The sequence below is a fragment of the Melozone crissalis genome, unplaced genomic scaffold (genome assembly GCF_028551555.1).
Source record: "Melozone crissalis strain CALT ecotype California unplaced genomic scaffold, PUWL_Pcris_2 ptg000007l_1, whole genome shotgun sequence".
NCBI classification, from domain to species: Eukaryota; Metazoa; Chordata; class Aves; order Passeriformes; family Passerellidae; genus Melozone; species Melozone crissalis.
In genome coordinates, this window is record NW_026535785.1 from 16,734,599 (window position 1) to 16,754,620 (window position 20,022).

The following is a 20,022-nucleotide window of genomic DNA, read 5'->3' on the forward strand; positions in this document are numbered from 1 at the left end:
GAGGAGCAGCTGAGAGAGCAGAGGTCATTTAGCCTAAAGAAGAGAAAGTCCATTCAAGATGTTTTTAAATAATATTTAAGCTACAGTTTTGTTTGTTCTAAGCATTATTAATGTTCAGCATTTTAGCTCCAGGTTTCAGTACAATCAATCTTTAAATTGCCAAGGTACCCATATAGTTGCAATAAAGTCCAACTTGAGGCCTAACAACACTAGCTACTTCTGCCTAATGAGCACTTAGCTGCTTTCAAATCATATAAAACCTTTAGCACCAGTACATCCCTTGAGTCTGCCATGAATTGGGTTCTGGATTTTCAGAGTTCCCTTGTTGTTCCTTCCAGTTCTGTTGAGGCGTTGTCACTCCTCTGTGACATCATCCCTTCTCAATGGCTTCTGGAGTGCCAAAGACACCAACACCTCGTATTTTGCTCAGGGAAAGACTGAAGGCTGATTCTGTGAGTAGCCCCTGGGGCTGTGTTAAGGCTGGAAACTGCCCTGCTGTCCCTGCTCTCCCTGCCCCTGTTGTCCAGCAATGCTCTGAAGCTGCAGAGCCCCTCCCCAGCCCTTTGTGCCGTGCTCCTGTTGCTGGGGCTGTCCTGGTGCAGTAGGGAACACTGTGGGATGTGTCAGGGACAGCCCAGCGCCTTGCCTGGCTGTGCCAGCAGAGCCAAGTGAAACCAATGTACAGCTGAAGCCCTGAGCATGGGCTTCTTTCATTCCCCTTTGCCACAGCCATTCCTTCTGTCAGGCTGGGCACTCACCTGTGCTGCTCTGACCATCCTGCCCTTGGGCACCTGGGCATGTGAGGGGGAAAGCTCAAACTCTGCCCAAAGCCTTGAGAGCCACGGCTGGTCCCAGCTGGAAGAGCTCCCAAGGCAGCTGTTCTCTCCCAGCTCCTGGGTGGGCACAGATGCAGCCCTGCAGGCAGCGCTGGATGGAGCCAGGGCCACAAAGGTCCCTTGCTGTCTGCAGCTCACTTGGCTGAAGATGCCCCACTGCTGAGGCTCTGCCAAGGAGATCCCTCTGTTTTCTTCTGTCCAGGGCTCTGTCAGCCCAGACAGAGAAAACCAATGCTAATTGACAGAGTGAGCTAAAACTTGGACACATTCCTGTGCACCTCACTCTTGGTACAGCTTTTCTTGCTTGCTTCCCTTGGACTCAGCCAGCAGTGCTATCTCCTGGCTGTGAGTTTTGAGTGTTGTGCAGAGATGGAGTTTGGGCAGTTCTGAGAGCTCCTCCCCACTCTCTGAAAGGTCACTGCCTCAATCCAGGGAAAAGTAAGAGGAAACAAATGCCCAAAGGGCAGAAATCCCCAACCATGTCCCATCAAATCACAGAGAGACTCATGGGACACAGCCATGTGGCTGGAGTATGTGTATTCCACTCTGTATTATTAACTCATTGGTGCTAAGTATTTCCGCAGGAAACTTCCAGGGCTTCCAGAACTGTGCTAGTGGCTGTGATCACAAATCATTCATCAGTAGTAAGTGAACAAGAAAAGCCTCCATGAGCAAGAGCATTTCTGAGACTCTTGCTGTTTTTTTGCCTTCCAGCTGACTCCCTCTGCCTTCCAGAAGGAGATGTCTCTCAGCACCAAGCAGAGGCTGGCCAGAGCTAAGAAGCTGAGTCTGCCTCAGGTTGTCCAGCCTCAAGACAAGCCTGGGACCTCCCATCACAAGGTAGCCTTTCCCTGCCCTTGCTGTTTGATGTGATAATTGAGGAGGATGCCAGAAGAGCAGCTTGGCTTGAGCCTGCTCAGCCTGGTCCAGGAGCTTTTGGTCAGCCCAGGGCAGAGGTGGAGGAGCCACTGTTTGCCCAGTGTGGGCTGGGCAGATGTGCTCACCCGGAGTCTGCACTTCACTGGGGATCAGAGCAGAATCTTCCTCCCAGCAGCTGAACCTGTCTCTGCTCTCTCTGGCCTCTCCCTGCAGTTCTCAGCAGCTGTCCCAGAGCAGCGCTCGTTTCAGCCTTGCCCACCAGAGGTGGTGTTTCAGAACTACAGCCCCGGTGAGGTCTGTGAAGTGCCGCTGGTTCTGAGGAACAGGGACAAGGTGAGTGCTGGGACTGGAGGTTTAACACTGTGCTGGAAGAGGAGAGCAGAGAAGGGTGGTTAAGGATGGCACCAGGGCATGTCCACCTGTGCCATCACAAGTGGCAAAACCATCATTCCATGTCTGTCCTGCAGGTTCCTCACTTGGTGAAGGTCACCTTGAAGAGCTCACCTTATTTCCAGCTGGTGGGTCCCAATGACGCGTGCCGCAAGGTGCCACCGGGCCTCTACACCACTGTCCGCATCCTCTTCACCCCTGGGCAGAAAAAGGTCAGTCTCGAGGGCCCAAGAGGTTGCTGTTTTCAGTGGAAACTGGACCTGAAAGGCTGGATTCAGGGCATCTGGCCTGACTTTTGAGGACTTGTTCTGGTTTCAGAGGATCTAGAACTGAGAGATACTCTTTGCCCATGCTAAAGATGGAGATAAAGGCTCTGTGCTGAGACAGTTTCTTTTGCCACAGGATTATTTCCACCAGCTCCTCTGCACCACTGAAAGTGAAGAGTTCATTGTACCAGTTTGGGCCATTGGTGCTCGAGCCATCCTGGACTTTCCTGACCAGCTGGACTTCTCCACCTGTCCGGTCAAGTACAGCACCCAGAAGACTCTGCTGGTTCACAATGTTGGAAACCGGCCTGCTTGTTACGAGCTCAGCACCCAGAGGTGAGGCAGCTCATCTGTCCTTGTGCAAAGGATATCTGTCACCTTAGGGTGATGGCAGAGTTGGGAAAGAGCAGCAAAAGGAACCAGAGCATCAGAGCTGCTGCCCTGCAGCCCTGGCTGGAAGTGAGCAGGATGGATGGCAACGTGTTTTGCTTTCAGTGTTCTTAGCAGGATGCAGCCTTTGAGCTTTCTCTGTCTCAGATTTCCTGGAGGGTGCTGGAACATGTTGGTAGCTGGCTTGCACCCTCCTGAGCACAAGCAGCTTCTGAAATGCTTACTCACAACTGTCAGCCAAATAGACCCATTCTCTGGGAGGCCACAGGCACATGGCTTTCCAGTGGTCCCTGCATCAGATGCCCAACATGAGCTGTGCTGTGGGCAGCCTGTGCTGTTCCTGCCAGTCTCAGAAGACAATCACTGTTTCTCCTGTTGGCTGAACTGGAGAGGGTAATGCATTTTTGACACCGTACCTGCAAGGAAACCAGTTCAGTTGGCTGGTGGTGTGTTGAGGGTTGTGTGATCCCAGAGGTCTTGGTGTAGGAGCTGAGGTCAGGAATGCAGCACAGACCTGCTGTCTAACCTCAGGCAGCTGAGTGGCTTTGATTTTTTTTTTCTCTGGCAAAACAGAGGTCAAAAGGCAAATTGACTTTTCTGCTGTGAAACAGGAGGGTCCAAGAGGAGTTTCCACCAAAGCCTGTCAGAGCTATTGGCAGCTCCAATCCAGGCTCCTCAGATGCTGCTCAAACAGGCTGCTGCTTTGGACTGGGCAAACGTGTAGGCAGGAACTTGTAAATCCATGCACGGTTTTTCTCTGGGATTTCCAGATCTTGTTTTGTCACCACCAAAATAAATCCTCAATAACGTCTGGTATCCCTTTACAATGTGCTTGCCAGCAGTTCTGTTGAGTGCTACAGAGCATGTTGGATCCTGCTTGATAGGGATTTAAAGAGTTTCTGAACTTCAGGAATTAAATCTTGAAGTAGATGAAATAGAGCCTAGATGCAGTGACAGAGGGAAAGATGGAGCTTGTGAGCTGCTGACTCTGGACAGAATTTTTCAGCACAGAGCTGGAGCTGCTGTAACCTAACAGACTGAATTTATTAGAACAGTTAATGCTGTTAGACGTCAGCATTAACTGACCATCACTTGAAAGTAATAGATGTTAAGATGAGATCATATTTGGGTTTCTTCCTGCAGTAAGTGTTAGTGGACACATGAGGCAATTCAATTAGCAGTAATTTTTCTGTCTTCCTTGGTGAGGGAGGCAGCTTTTAATGAGATCAATTCTCCCAAAATCAAATCATTTAATAATGGCATTTAAGACACCAGTGGACAAAAGAACGTTTGGCTGAAGCAGATAACTGTACCATGGGACTTGAAACAGATTGCAGCCTCCTTGCATACAGCATCTACCAAAAGTGCAGGTGAATGGTGCTTTGAGAGACTTGGTCACAAAATTGCCAGCTTTGCTCACTGGTCAGCTCTGTTTCTAAATTATGTTAGGAGTACTTGGTCCTTGGTATCCATGGCCATAACTTTTGCCCAGCTCTGTCAGTAAGGGGAGCTGATATCTGATGAGAGTAAGCAAGATGCAAATGACCCTTGAGCCTCATTGCAGAGAGCTGGATACAGAGTATGGGGGAGATGAGGTCATTTCATCCCACAGGATCTTGTGAGGGCTGGATCTCCTCACACTAGAGTCAGTGGCTGTTTCTGACCCTGTCTGTTCTGTCTTCTGCTGACTGTGGTTGGTTTGCTCTTTGCTTGCACAAGTGAGCACAACTGGACTGCAAAAGGGTTAACGTCCCCAAATCTCCACCAAGAGTCCTACTGTCTCTGTGTTGCAGCCCTTTCTCTGTCACTCCGGCCATGGGAACTCTGGATGTTGGTGATGCCGTGGAGGTGGCAGTGGAATTTCAGCCACTGAAGACTGGTGACCATTCCAGGTCCCTTGTTGTGCACTATGACACAGGTGAGTGCTGGGCAGTGCACAGGGCACTCTGTGCATCCCTCAGAGCAGAGCCTGTTCTAAGCAGAAAGGCTGGTGTGGCCGTGGGTTTCAAGAGGGAGATGATGATACTTTTCATAGGGTTCATTTTCTAGTCATCTGGTTTGTAGTCATGTAGTTTGTCATCTTGATCATTGTAGAGCTCCATGTAAATGCCATTTCTAGAGAGCATGTCTGGTATTTGTTGTTTGCATCTCGCCTGGGTAACGCTCACCTGCAACAGGAATGGTGAGCTTGAAGTCTGAGCCCAGATGCATCCCAGGAGCTGGCTGGGAATAATGAAGCTTTGAAAGCTCTGGAAATGAGGGAGCCTTGGTAGGGGTCTGTTCTAGAGGGTGAAATGCTGGCAGGTTGTCAGGACAGCGTCATGCTGTGCACATGCAGCTCTCAGCTTGTGATCCATGGACTGATCCATGGAACTGCTCGTTCAGCTAAAAGCTGTGACACTTTCTTCTGCTGCCTGTGGTGTGCTCTGTTCCTTGTGCTTCCATCAGCCAGTGAGGTGAGAAAAGACTCCCCTCTGCTTTGTTCCAGGTGAAGACACCCACACAAGCCTTCATGCCAGAGCTGTGGATGCCCACATCGAGCTGGACAGGAATACTGTGACCCTGGAGAAGACGTACATCACCATGTCAAACAGCGCAACTGTGGTCATCCACAACCGCAGCGACATCACAGCCCGCTTCCAGTGGAAGGCTGTGGATACTGAGGAACAGGAGGAGCAGCTGAGGCTGAGGTGGGTTTGAAAGATCCATTTCAGAGACATTCCTTGCCCAAGGGTAAAACTAACATATGGCTTCAGGAGGTACTGGTGCTTTTAAATGGCTTTGGGTAAGTAAACCAGCCCATCTCTCCTGCCTCCCCCAAGCAGTTGTGTATCAGGAAAAGCTGCCTGAGGTGGCTGGTGGATTCTCCCTCAGCTGTGGCAGAGGCTTTGAGCCAGAAGGCTCTGTTGAGGGCTGCTGGCTTTGGAAAGCTCTCCTGAGCTTGCAAGTGTGGAGGGAACAAGTGACCCTCTGATCCATTTGGGACCCCATGGCTCAGGGTCAGCCCTTTGCTGTGGAGCTGCTCCTGCACTTCCACTTCTCTCTGCAAAGACGTGGCTTATTAAACAACCTGCTGGGTTTGTCTTTCCTATGCCTGCAGGCAGTATCACAGGATATACCAGCAGCAAAGGCACAAGTTGTATAGTTTTCTGAAGGAGCGTGAAGTGGGCATCACTTGCCGAGAACGCCTTGCTCTTCTCAACCACACCTTCCAGAGTGAGATAGCAAAGATCAGAGGAGATCCCATGCTGTTAGATGATGACATTTTCTCCCTTGAGCCAAAGGTAAATGATGGCTGAGAACCTCCCTTCCTGCTTCTCTCCTTCCTCTTGCTCCTCATCCCTGAGTAAGGTCACTTGACTGATCCCTGCCTCAGCTGGCTTTGTGTGCCAAGAGAGAAGTCATTGGGATTCTGGTGAGGTCAGAGAGCTGGTTGCAAAAAGCATTTCTGCCCTGTGGGCTCCTGGCAGGCAGCAGGAGCCTGACTAAAGCTTCCAAACTCTGTTCTCAGTGTTATTGATGAGTGTTACTCACTCCTTGCTTGTCACTGATGCTCTAGATAACAGCTTACAGGACTGTGGTTGAAAACAAGAATTGTGGTGTCTGAAGATAAAGGTTTTGCTGTGTCCTTCTGCTTTAGGAGGGTGAGATCATGCCGAAGTGCTCGGCTGAGATCAGCGTGTTCTTCACGCCCCAGGCAGCCCAGGTCTATGAGCGAACAGTTTACTGTGACATCTCAGGTATGGCTCCTTCCCCTGCCCCTCTCTGCAGTGAAGGCAGCTGCAAACACTCCCCCAGATCACTGGGCTCCTGTGCCATGGCTGGGGAGGGTCTGTGCTCAGCAGGGCACTGCTGGCACATGCCCACTGTCCCTGCAGCTTCCAGGGCATCTCCTCTATTTTGATTTTTTCCCCTCTCAGCTGTTCTGAATGCTGCCTGTATTTAGTCTGCTTCTCCTCCCTTGGGGAAAACACTCTGAGGTGCACTCAGAAGGAGGAAGAACAAAATTTCTGGCATTTCCTAAAGTTCCACACTCAACATAAGGGTAGAAGAAAGGATGGTGTCTATGCATGTATGGATGCATCTCCTGAGGGAAGGGAAGGGTCCATATCTGCTCCTGGGACATCAGGAGCTGGTCCCATGCAGCACAGAGTCAGGGACTAGCACTAAGGCAGTCTGGAAAATGCAGGAGAGCAGAAGGAATTCCTGTACTGAAATAGAAATCTCTCCCCAGGCCGTGAGAACAGGCTGCCCCTGCTCCTCATGGGGGAAGGCCTCGGGCCCCGGGTCCATTTCCACTTTGAGGAACTGAACATTGGGGAGGTTTTTGTCAGAGTAACCCACAGATATGAGGTAAGCAGCAGGGTTGGGGTGGGTCCTGCTGGCTCCTAGGGTAGCAGTGAGCCTTGTGGACCTGTAGAATTCCTGGCAACTTGGGTAGTTGTGATGCTAGTCAATTTTGGGGGGATTTCTTGGAATCTGGATCTTTTGGATGGGGTCAGAAAGGTGTGTCTGTTGTTCGTGAGACCCCAGGCCCTGCTTTTGGGCAGCCTTCTTTGGAGGTCAGCTGGGAGGCTTCCTGCAAAACCACTTGGCACATGAAACCAACACTGGGTCAAAAAGCTGCATGTTCAGAGGCTTTTGTTCCAGTCCCAGACACAAATCACCTTTGTGCTCAGGCTGTCCAAAAGCAGCTGGAACAAACTGGCTGCATTTGAGTTCAAGTCCATTGCAAACAGTTTTCAGCCATGTCCCTCCTGCATATTCGTGGGAGTCAGAGGAAAACCATCCACCCTCCTGGCTCAGCGCTGGTCAAAGCCCTTGGCAGTGCTTTCCCTTGCTGACCAGCCCCTCACCACACTTCAGCCATGATGTACCTCTGGCTCTAGAAAGAGCAAAGTGTTTCTGGGCAGGAAGCCAAGGAACTTCCTACATCTTTGCTTCTGGTTTCTCCCACTCCTGCTGTAAACAGGTTGGGCTGCAATGGAAGCTGAACGTGCCCTGCCCATGGTGGGGTTGGACACGTTTGAAATCTCTGTGGTGATGTCACTGTAATGCTGTGATGCCCAGTGCTGCTCTTAGGGCCAGGTGTGAATGAACTGGGTGATGCTGAGCAGCCCCTCTGTGCTGCAGGTCAAACTGGACTGTCTCTGCCAGTGGGAAAACCCCAGAGGGGCTCTGGTTATGTGAAGTTATCACTGCTTTGAATGAAACACCCAAAGCTATACAAAGCTGTATTTCACAGCTGTATTTTTGGCTTCTGCCATGCAGCAGCACAAGGCATCTTCTGTCTTTTACTGGTGTTAATAGTTTAATCTGAAAGTGACTCAGACTTCTGTAGGAAAGGAACATTCCTCATGTATTTCCACTTTGCTTTTCTGCTGCTGCAGGCATACCTGATCAACAAGGGGCCTATTGAGGCTCCCTTCAAACTCATCCCTCCAACCACAGCCATGGGCTCCTGCTTCACCTTCCTGCCCCAGGAGGGCATCGTGGCACCAGAGAAGCTCCAGGCCATCCGGGTCTCCTTCTGTCCCACCATCCGGGGGGAGTTTGAGGAACAATTCTGCTTCCATGTGGCTGAATCCCCTAAGCCTGTGATCTTCACTGTCAGGTGAGGAGGGCTTTGGGAGCTTGTTGGGCACATCTGTAGCTGTCTCTGGGTAATCATCTTCCATCTGCCTCATTTTGTGGTGGAGCAGAGAAAAAAGGTGTTGCCTGAGGTGGCTCTGGCTCTGGCATCCCTTTAGCGTGAGGCTGCCTGCTGCCCTGTGTGGTACCCAGGAGCTGCAATGACTCCTCCCTGCGGGGATGGCTCCTGCTTAGGCTGTTGCAGGCAGTGGGATGGATCAGCTTTGGGCAGCAGCTGCTCTGGGATGTCCCACCTGAACACCAAGCAAGGCCCGCAGGGCTTTGAGATGGACCAGCCTGGGTGATTCTGCAGCAGCAGCAGTGTTTGTAAAAACTCCTGTTCATAATCCCTGCCAGATGGGCAGCAGCAGCCTCAGCTCCCCTCTCCCAGCCATGCTGTGGGGACAAGCTGTGCTCCCAGCTCCTGTGCACAGAGGGCTCTGGTGCCTCCTTTGCACAGCCAGCAAAGGGCTGATGTGGGAGTCAGGAACTGTGCAGCAGGAACTGTGCCAAGGACTGGGGCATCTGTCAGCTGCTGAGCACTTTGCTTTGGCTGCCTCCTGCCCCCGTGGGTGCTGTGCTGAGCACAGGGTGCTGGGGTGATTTGAAACCCAGGGTGGCTCTGACAGCAGCATTTATCCACCCTCTCCCTAAGGACACCCAAACCCTTTGTGATTGCCTTTAACAGAGGCACTGCCTCCCTGCCTTTGTCCCTGCAGGGGCTCTGTGATGGGACCCACTTTCCATTTTGATGTGCCCGCCCTGCACTTCGGTGACATCGCCTTTGGTGAGTGTGCCCTGGGCTGGCACCACAGTGTCAGAGCTTGCTGTGGTGCTGAAATGGAGCCCTTGAACATAAGAGCATTCATCACTCGTGTTCCTCCACCACAGCCTCTTCAGGGTGTTCATTCCAGGGCTGCTGGTGCCTCAGGTACCCTTTTGCCATCATGAGATCCAACAGGACCAAAGGAATAAAAAGTCAGCATCACTGTTTGGCCACTTCTTGTTTCCCTTTTAGTAAGTGGCACAATAAAGAAAGGCACCAGGCAGGAATATGGTTCTGTAATAGATTCATCCTGCTTAATCTGATTTCATTCCTAAGGTTTCTTCAGCTGGGGGCAGCTCTTTTATCTTTGTTTCTTTTAACTGTGCTGCTGAATGTTGTCTGCATGTGTTACCTCAGTGGCATTTGAGAGCGTGACATCCTTTTTGTGCCTCTCCTGCCTCCCTGCTGCAGTCACTGTTGATGGGCATGGAGAAGCCCTGGGCTGTGCCTGCAGTTGGTTTTTCCTCCCCATCTGGGTTTAAATGACTCTTGGTAAGCAGGCTGGGAGATGTCTGCTCCACACATAGCTGGCCAGCCAAGCCGTAGATCCACTACAATGAGCTGTAGTTCAGATAACAAAGAAGTAAAATCCAAGCACAGTTTTATCCTACCAGCAGGATATTCACACCAGGAATCACGAGGTATTGATGCCTAAATGGGGATTTGTGTCATTTTCTTAGGTTTTCCTCACACCTTGAAGTGTTGCCTGTTTAACACCTCCCTGACACCCATGGGCTTCTCCCTCTACATTCCTGGGGATGGCTTGGGAGTGCCCAGTGTTAGCAGCACTACTCAGATAGGAAAACCCAGCAGCCAGTTGTGGAGGAAGGAAGTTCAAGTTCTGATAAAGCCACAGGAATTTACCATCAATCCCCCCAGCGGGACCGTCCGTGCCCTGGGATCCCAGGATATCAAGGTATGGGAAGAGTCCAGCTGCTGGGGCTGAGGCTTCACTGGAGTGTGGGAGGGCTTTAGCTCTGGTGCCAGCTTTGAGCATCCTGGGAGTGAGAGATCTGCACTGCTGGGAGGCCTCTGCTAGCTGGGTTACCCAGGATGTTCCTCAGGGAGCACTGTTTTGTTTCCAAAATCCTGCACTGAGATCAATACCATATGGTCAAGTCCTGAAGCCATTCTTGTGTTTTTGAGAACAATTTATTTGATTGCAAGTGGGCAGAGGAAGGATGAAAACAGAAAGTTGCTGTTAAAGAGAGAGATATCATTGTGGAAAGCAGTTTTCTTTTCTTCCTGGTCTTGTTTCTCATCTCCTGGGCAGCAGATGAGTTGTATTCACTGCAGGAATCTTCAGTGGGGACAGAAAATACTCTGCAGCCACAAACTGCCCAGCATGTGCTGGGCCACACTCTGCCCTCAGCTTCCTGCTGTAAGGCTGGACTTGTTCCATTCAAGACAACAGACTTCTTCTGCATTTATGTCATTGTAGTCAGGTGAAAAATTAGTCCCTTTAGCAAATCTCATATTGCCAGAGGGCTTTTTTTACTCTCAAAGACTGCTGCTCTACTTATGGACCAGCAGAAGAATTAAAGGACAATTCTCCCTTTGTCTACCATGGAACAAGAGCTGGAGGACAGCACACATGGGTAATGAGAATTTTGGGAGTTAGCAAATACTTGCTGCACTTCATTTCTTTTCTGCCAGGTCACCCTGTGTCCCAACACTGTTGGGGACTACAATCTGGAGCTGGTGCTGGACGCGGAAGATGTTGGCAGGAAGGTGTTTGCACTGCCCCTCACAGCCAGGTACCAACACCTTTCCTGCACCTGCTTGTCTTTGCTCGTGCATCCAGCACCAGCACACTGCCTGGCTGCAGCTCCAAAGGAGCAGTGCTGCTTCATGAGCTGGATCTGCCCATCTAGACATGAGAACAGTGCCAGGAAAGCAGCCCTTAGTGAGATACCCCCCTGCTCACAGCCAGCCATGGCCCTAGGCCTTTTTCTAAAGGGAGAAGGAATAACATTAATTGTTGGCCTGGGCTTTGGTGCTTGAGCTGGAACAAATTTCCAAAGGCTTGCCTGCCCTTCTTCCTGCAAGTGGTGAACTTATGCTGGCTTGTGACCACCCTGCAGCAGTGGTTTGGAACACAGTGAGCAGCCTGCTGAGAGCTGGGGTCTGGGTCCCTTCAGCAGTGCATGTGCAGTGGGGAAGAGGCTCCAGGCAGGAGTGGGGAGAGCAAAAGGCCTTACAAAGAGGACTGTAGTCCTTGATGTGGCAGGTCACCTCAGCTTTCACTGCTTCCCTCTGGCTCTATTGAGTCATGTTCTCAGAGCTGAGACCAAAAGTTGTTCTTGCTGCAGCAGAATTTCACCCTGCTGTGCTGCTGTGGGTGTCAGTTTAGTGCCAAGAGGGATGCAGTTCCCTGGTGCTGTTCCCTCTCCCAGGCAGAGCCATCCAGTCAGTGCCTGGGCTGCCCTTTTGTAAAGCAAGCACAAATGGGGACAGTCAGTGTAGAGATCCATGGGGGAAGGAATTGAGGGAGCTCTAGGAACTGGAAGAAGTTGATCAGCTGCACTGTGGGCCTTGTGCCCTCCACCGCTGGAAGAGATGATTCAGTTTTCAGGCAGGACAACAGTGCTGGAGGAGAAAAGGGAGTCATTATCACTGATACACTGGAGTCTTGTGTTCCTTGAGCCTTGGTGGGCACTGGTCCTCACTGGAAAGGCTCCCCCAGAGCTCAGGGACCACTGGCACTGTTACAGGAGCCCTTGCAAGTATCCTTGGGCAGAGAAGGGGCAACACTGCTAAGACAGCTCTGGACTACTGTAGGACTGCTCTACTACTCTACTCTGTTAGATTTGCAAATACCTTACACTCCCTTGTATGCTCTTGGAGGACAAAAGTTCTCCATGCTCCCAGTGTCTCTCATTCCCCTGGGGTCATTTCTTTGCCCAGGTGCATCGTTCCTACACTGCGAGTGCTCAACCCTGTCGTGGAACTGGGGCACTGCTGCTTGAAGGTGCTCTATGATGAGAAGGTGACCCTGGTGAATGACAGTGACTTCCCTGGCTGCTACTGTCTTCTCCCTCAGGTTTGGCCTTGCATCCATCTCCTCCCCTCAAATGTTACTGGGGGGGTTATTAGGGGAATAAATGGGTTTGGATAAGACCTTGCTGGTTTCTATTCAAAGCTAAAGGTTTTCTGAGAACAGGAACCTAAATACAAACTTTAGGAAGCAGTTTAACATCTTGAGGAAGGTGTTTAGAGTCTAGTCCTTGACTAGTTTTCAAGTGGCAGAGCTTCGAGGGCTGTGAAAATCTGATGCAAGGAAGCTGTCAGCAGCCAAGGGAGTGTTTGTGGATGCAGCAGCTTTTGGACCCCTGGGGATGCTGAGCACCTACACCTTGCATCTTGGTTTTTGCCTTCTTGCTTTCTCTTGAGAATTTTTACGAGCGTGTGGGAGTTGCACTTGTGGTAGAGGTTAAGGAGTTTAAAGTTTCCTCAGTTCTGAAGATGCCTTTGATTCTGTCCCTGCCAGGAACACAAGGAGGAGGCTGCTGCGTGGTACTACAGCCTTGCACCCTCTGGGATTATCGAGGCTCACAGCTCGGTGCAGATCTCAATTACACTCCAGGCCCAGTTGCTGGGAAAGTGCAGCCTCACTGCCAAGCTGGCCATGTTTGGAAGACCAGAATCCCCACTGGTGAGAGCAAGGGGACTTGTGTGCCTTGAGCAACTCCTCCCAGTGGGGTTAAACTGCACAGGGATTCTTCCAGGAGCTTGTGATTTATGGCTGGTGTGGACAAGGACAGAGGGGACTGGTGGCACAAGCAGCAGCTCATGCCTAGGAAAGAGGAAGAGTGGAAGCCTCACAGGTGGCAATCTGAGTGCCTGACCCAGCATAGAGTTACAAATCTGGGAGACGGGATAACAAGCCCAGGCTGAGACCCAAACCAGTCCCTGGGTCTCATACTCTACCATGTTATCAGATGAACACAAGTGCTGCTTCATTACAGCTGTTCAGCATCACATCCCTGAATCCTGCTAAAGCAAGCACTGTTTGCTAAAGGAATGTTTTGTGCAGAGCTGGACTGAGGCTTCTCTGAAAGCCAGGTCCCTCAGGTCTGAGAAATACCCAGCATATCTCCTCAAGAAAAGCCCAGCCAAAACCAAATGAATGCCCACACAACTTGCATCTGGAGCACAGGCTTTGCTTGTTTTTTCCACCAAGTTTGGAAATGGATAAGGCAAGCAATTTCCCGAACTAAAGCCTCCTAAAAGAGGACTCTGAAGATTCTGAAGAAGATTCTAAGGATTGTAAAGAAGATTCTAAAAGAGCTCCTAAAAGAGGCACATATCATAACAGCAAGTGACTACAAAATACAGGCCCAGTCTGCCAGACATGGATGCTCTTCATCCCTCCACAGTCTGCTTTGTGCCATGAGCACCCCACAAAGGCAGCAGTGCTGCAGGATGTGGATGTGTGTGTGTAGCAGCAACACTGAAGACAAAGCTGCTGTCTGCTTTTATTCTCCCTCCTGTGTGTCACACTGCCTGTGACACTGCTGAGCAGGACTGCTCTTGTCCCTTTTAAGAATCCTGTAGATGAAGGGCTTGTGTGTTTTTATAAGCCTTTTCCTCAGTGAGGATCTGTCCCATTGTCACACCCCAACTGAAGCTGGGTCAGGCATCCTCCAGGTGCTACTCTGCTCATCTCCAAAGGGCTCCACCCTGCCTCTGCTGCTTCTATCCCATTGTCACCTAGAAGCAAAGCCAGCTGGTGAGGCACAGCTCCTCCCTCCAGCTTCTTCCTCCAGGGAGCCTTGGGCAGTATGAGCCAGGCTGCAGCCCCCTGGGCCTCCCTTCTCCCAGAGGAATACAAGATCCCTCATCATGCAGGGCTTTAGTTCCTTATTCTTGAGGTACCAGCCATGGTACATAGTTTCTGGCTCTTCTTTGCACAGGCATGCATGTCCCAAAGGGATGTGCATTTCTGGATGCTGCTCCTTCTGACTGAAGGTAATTCTGGCAGCTGTCAATGCCATTCCCTCAAGTCAGACATCACAAAAGGTTTTACATCATAGAGGCTGGTTTCTTCTGTGGTTAAATCATACTCCAAGCCCTCCAGCGAATCTTGTTCGTGTTGTGAGTTGTATGCATTTAATTCTTGTGTAAGAGTTGGGGTATTTAGGACCAGTGAAATACAACAAGACTGAATAAATTGTCCTGGTTTCCACTGGTGTGAGCAGGTAGTTTAGCAAAGGGATCCATTTTCCTTGTCCCACCATCTGTGCCATTTCTGCAAGAACAATCCTTTTGAGTTTCAGACTATGAAGTCAGTTCAGACTTTTTTTTAAGGACAAAATACTGCTTGAATGATGCAACTACTAATTGATGCCCCTTACTCATATATATGAAGATTACACATCAGCACAAATTGAAGGCAGCTAACTTGCCTCATCTCCACTCTGAAGAGCCTGCCTTGCTTCTGGCTCATGCTGCTTTCACCAGTGCAGCTTTTTGAATTGTAAAGAACTTAGTGTTCAAGGATGGCTGTGCAGCAGCAAAAGTTGGGAAGGTGCTTTGGGCCAAGGCGGAGCATTTGAATGAAGCAGGCAGGAGGTAAAGGAAAGAGCCATGTGGAAGAGGTGTGAAGAAGCAAGCAGGGCAAACAGCAGTGCTTTGTCCTCTGATGATGGGGGCTTGTGGCTTTCAGGTGGGATCTCTGCAGACCCCACACTTGCTCCAGGCCTTCTGTTTCAGTCTGCACCACTGACAACTTCCAAAGGCCATCATTGGCCCCAATCTAGGAATGCTCTTAGAGCTGGCTGTTTTTTTTAAAACTGCCTTTGTTGCATCTTTTTTTTGACCTTTCCTACCTTCTTCCTGGAACAGGAAATCCGTTTAGAGTGCGTTGGCCAGGGCCCCGTTGTCTATGTCCATCCCAGGGAGATAAACTTCGGCTCTATCCCAGTCCTAGAGGATTGTTCCAAAACTCTCCACCTCGCCAATCAGTGTGAGATTCCTGCAACCTTCCAGGTGGAGCTGGTAAGTGTTTGTGGGGCTGTTTTCCAGGGACAGGTGCTGGTTACCAGCAGCCCTTGACTTGTTTTTTGTATGTAGTGTTTCTGTATTGTTCTGTGTGAGTGGAAGAAAGATATTCCATCCAAGTGCAAGCAAGAGGAGCCAGGATCTCAGGCATGCCTCTGTGAAATAGTTTGCAGAGAGACTGGAGCAGAAATGAGTCTGGATCATGTTTGCAAGTTCTCTCTTTATTTTATGGAAAATACTGAGCTGTGCAAGTCATGTTTTTGGAGCTCTGAGATCAAGAGAAGCCTGTGGCCCTTTGCTCCTAAGAGGGCATGGATTTCCCCATGGACTCCCCATTCCATCTGCATTTGTTTGTGCCAGACTTGTGTTAATGGCAGAAAGCAGGGTGTGAGATCTGCCCTCAAACTGCTCACGAGGAGGCAAGTTTCACAACTCCTGTGGGTCAAACCAGTGGTGCTGTTGCAAACAAATGCACCTGTGAGGGTTGTGCACCCCCAGAGCCTGTGGTCTCTGTAGCACTGCAGAATGGCTCTGGAGATCACCTGCAGAGAAGGTTGTTTCATTCCTGGAGGTTACACAGGGGGACAAGCTGCAGGGCTGGAGCTGCAGCTGCTCCTCTGGCAGGAGGAGCAGCCAGGAAGGGTACGTGGCTTGGGGCTGAGTGGGATGTGCTCCCTGCTGGAGGGGGCATCTGTGGAAGGCTTGAAAAAAGCTTTGAAAAGAGATTTGATTTTCTGTGTATTGGATGAGTTCAACTTCTGGAGCTGGTTAAAGCCAATCCTGATCAAGTGGACTTGTTTGTATTTGTGGATAAATCATCAGGTGTTGTGCGAGAGTTCAGGCTCAGCCTCCTGGGCCAAGGAGGAGGGGCGTGAATTTTCCTCTTGCTGCTTTTCCAGCTGTTTAGGAGTTAAACATTATCTGAAAGTGGAGGACTGGCAGGGCAGTTTTTCCTGACTCCACAATGGAGTTCTGCTTTCAGCCTCTGCAGGGAGCAGTGCACCTTGGCTGGGTGCTCATGGTGTGTAAAGGCTGGGTTTCACATGCTCCTGCCAGGGCCAGACCTGCAGAGCTGTGTCTGTACAGCTGTGCTGGTGCAAGGCCTTTCCCCCTCCTTTGGGCACCTTCCAGCTCCCTTGCTCAGTCCATGAAGTCCATGAGAAAGCAGATGACAAGAGCTCTTGGGAAGAGTGGGCCATGCCCACAGAGCACATGTTGTCCAGTTTTCTTTCTGCTTCCTGCTTTCCTGCTCTGCTAGAAGCACTTAGAGGTGACTTTTCCAAAGCAGAGGGCCCTGGGGCACCTCCCTACAGCTGATGATTGGTGGGGAGTGAGGGCTTCAGTCCTTTAGGGGTGTTGAGAAGCACTGATGGCCCCTTGGGAAAGGAGATTTGGGATTTTGCTCAGCTGGCTTTGCAGAGTGATTCTACAGGCTCTCAGCAGTGTCCTCCAGCTGTGTGGCTGCTGGGCTGGGATTTGAGCAGTCCTGCCTTCCTCCAGCCATGAGCCTTTGTGCACACCCAGCTCCGCTGCCAGGAAGCCAGCAGGGAGTAAACAGCTTTCCTTGGCAAGCATTCCAAAGAGAGCCAGCAGGGGGAATTACCTTCTCCTGAGGAGGAGCTTCCCTTGGGTTGAGCAAAACAGGGCTAATGACCCGAGTATGTTAAAGGAAGGTAAAATACAGGTTGTATAAGCTCTTGGGGAGTTGCTGTGCTGGACACCATAGCTTACATTTAGGGAAATTAAACGTTTATGGTTTTTATACTCATCTCTTTAGCCTTCCCGTTTTCTGCACCTCACAGCAGAGCGAGGTCCATGGCTTCCATCTAACTTTGTGTTTGGCTTTTCCTGCAGGCTGTGGAACGTTCCTGCTGGAGGATTGAGCCCAGCAAAGGAGTGGTCCCCCCACGTTCTGAGGTGTCCGTGGCTATCGTAGCTAACCTGAATGACACAGTGAAATTCCAGGAGAAGGTGAAGGTGTTAATTGAGAACAACCCTGTGACCATCATCTCTCTCCAGGCTGTGGGCATTGGCACCACAGTTGTCACGGACAAACCTCTCGTTCCAAAGCTCGACTTGAAGTCCTGCTTCAGGTAGGAGACTCTAGAAACTTCCACATCTCCTGTGTGTTCAGCAAGGAACAATTTTTCCATAGCCCTTCAGGCTAGATCTTCAGTACTCAAGATCCCAGCTCTGTTTCCATGAAACCACAGGAATTATTTAGAAATATGTCAAATATCAAGATATCCTGGAAAGCCACAGAAATGGAAAAGCTGGAAGATCTGGCAGGACTGAAGCTTTGAGCCTGGGCAGCCTTTTGGGCAGAGGTTTTATTGCAGAGTGCGCAGTCAGGGAATGCCATCAGGGTGAAGCTGAAGCTGAGTGATGCCAGGGAAATAGCAGCTCCCGTGACATTTTCCATCTCTCTTCTCTTGCAGCTTTAGTCGCTGCTTTTACCACTTCCAGCTGACGAACAGAGGCCGCCGCACGCAGCGGCTCTACTGGAGCACGGAAGGGTTCCGCACCTTCCGCCGCAGCGCTCGGGCCCCGGCCCCCGCGGGCACCCAGGGCAAAGGGGCTCCCCCCATGCCCAGGCCTGGCAGCCCCGTGTTCAAGCTGTGCCCAGTGCAGGTGGACCTGAGGCCGGGCCAGACTGTGGACATGGTGCTGGAAGGCTGCTCCAGCACTGTCCAGGTGAGGCCCTGCCCAGGGCTGAGCCTTCCCATCAGATCCCCCCCACTGCAGCTTCTTCTGCAGCCCCTTGACACTGGCCTGGCACAAGGAGCAAGTGACTTCAAGAAACTGTTTCAAGGCCAGTTGCTTTCCTTGCTGGCCACCATCAGTTGTAAAGGCTCTTTTGTGTTTCCCTAGCTACCATAAACCCAACTTGCTGATCCCAAAATACAGACTGAAGGAAGTACTGCTCCTTTAGGCAAACAGGGCTTACCTGTGTCATGTGCTGAGGCAGAAAGGGAGAGCAGAGAAAAGAAGTTGCACTTAGGCTAGAAGCCCAGGCAGGAAGCAAATTAAACTACTGTCAAGTGCTTTTTCTGAGGGAAAAACCCTTTACCCAGGCAGTAAAACAAATGCCCTGGGAATAGCAGGAGCATCTGGGAGCAGCATTGCTTTTCCTCTGAAGACAAACCTGGGCACAGGGCTGCTCTAGTTATCAGTCCTGGAGGGGGAAAACATAGTGTGCTAGCTCTAATGATCAGTGCAATGTCCATCCAGGCAGGAAACTGTTCACAGGGATCATCAGAATTGACAATTTGACTTTGGTCAACTTTTCTATCACTGCTTGCCCCAGTCTCTCAGCCAGCCCTGGTGTCCCAGGGACAGCCAGGTTCTGCAGCACCCCTGGAGAGCAACTCAGAGGGGGAGATTTTAGCAGAGTCTGGGAGTGTTCTCCTACCTGGACTGTTCTTTCCAGGGGAAATGAAACTCTGCAGAGAAGCTGCCAGCTAAGTCTGGTATGCATTCCCTGGCTCCAGGACCCCTGGGCAGAGATATTTAGAATAAATAGATGGCAGCACAGAAAGAAAAGAGAGCTGTTGAGGAGAGCAGAGACTAATTTCAGTCCCTAATAACAAGTGGCAGGAATGGGGCCCATGGGTGGGTGGCAAGGCAGTGTGGGGTGTAGGGCCTGCCAGCACACACTGGGACACAAGGGAATTTTGTGTGCAGGAGGTGAAGGAGCGGCTGCTGTGCCACGCTGTGGTGGGGAAAGAGACAGCAAAGAAACAGATCCTGCAAACGGATGTCATCTGCAACTTCATCTGCCCTGCAGTGCAAATGTCCCCCAGAGCCATCGCTTTCCGTGTGGAAAAGGTAAAGTCACCCCATTGCATCCTGGCATTAAAAGGTGTAACTCTTAAATTGGCTGGAAGTAAATAGAAATATATGCACTTTTGGGGCTGAAAAATGTGAAATGCATTGGAAAGGGAAGGAGGTCTATGGCACTTGAGGTTGTGTTCCCTTGTCTCCTGTTTCTGTAGAAACCCAGTGATGTCCTGAAACTGCAGTACCAGCCGCTGACATTAAAAAACACCAGCTCCCTGCCATTCAGCGTGGTGCTGGACTTGGAGCAGCCCTTCCTGGTCTGCAATGTGAACCGGAAGCCCCTCCCTGCAAATTGCAAGGTGAGCCTCTGTGGGCTTGTGCAGTGGGGTTTGAGGAGGAGGGATGTGGTGCTGCACTTCTGCTGGGAGCTCCTCAAGTTGAGAAGCTCATTCTGTAGTGTCAGCAGTGGATTGGCCTGAACTGAATCAGCAGAGCTGCTGAAGGAATCAAAATCTTACCTGAATTGGTAACATGCATGCTGGCTCTAAAACATGAGGAGAGGGGAGCGGGAAAGCAGATTGAGGCAAGGCATGCAGTAAAGGTGTCTCCTGGAAAGCATGCCAGCTCTCCAGCAGCCACCCCCTTGGACTGGGGCTGAGCACAGCAACGGGAGCCTGAGGGATCCTGGACTGGACTGTGGTGCCTGCAGTCAGACCCCTGCTGTAGAGAGATGAACCATGAACTGAGGAGCCCATGCTGGGCTCACTTGGAGCATTTACTGTTTGCTGCTGTCAGGCCTTGGGACATCATCCCACAGGTGATTAATTACTGCTCATCTCCTTGCAGCCTTTGACAGTGGGTGTAGGGAAGGAACTTCATCTCTGCATCCGCTTTAACCCAGCTTATAAGAACAATCTGATCAGCTGGGTGATAAAGAAGGTTCTCAGGGTGAGCTTCATGGAGCATCCTCATGTGGAGAAGATCCCTCTTCGGGGGGAAGTCTACTTCCCAAATCTCCACC

At 50.8% G+C, this 20,022-nt stretch overlaps 1 protein-coding gene across 1 annotated transcript; it reads left to right on the top strand.

The window, feature by feature from the left end:
- The first annotated feature begins 383 nt into the window (after window positions 1-383).
- LOC128951051 (hydrocephalus-inducing protein homolog) lies at window positions 384-19,920 on the top strand. Its single transcript, XM_054296207.1, has 22 exons — window positions 384-452; window positions 1,551-1,676; window positions 1,929-2,048; window positions 2,183-2,317; window positions 2,508-2,707; window positions 4,555-4,679; window positions 5,250-5,451; window positions 5,862-6,045; window positions 6,402-6,501; window positions 6,996-7,114; window positions 8,152-8,375; window positions 9,112-9,179; window positions 9,899-10,134; window positions 10,875-10,975; window positions 12,126-12,261; window positions 12,709-12,873; window positions 15,066-15,218; window positions 17,076-17,314; window positions 17,660-17,915; window positions 18,906-19,049; window positions 19,217-19,360; window positions 19,903-19,920. The coding sequence occupies exons 1-22, from the start codon at window positions 384-386 to the stop codon at window positions 19,918-19,920; spliced, it is 3,264 nt and encodes a 1,087-aa protein (XP_054152182.1).
- The last annotated feature ends 102 nt before the right edge of the window (window positions 19,921-20,022 follow it).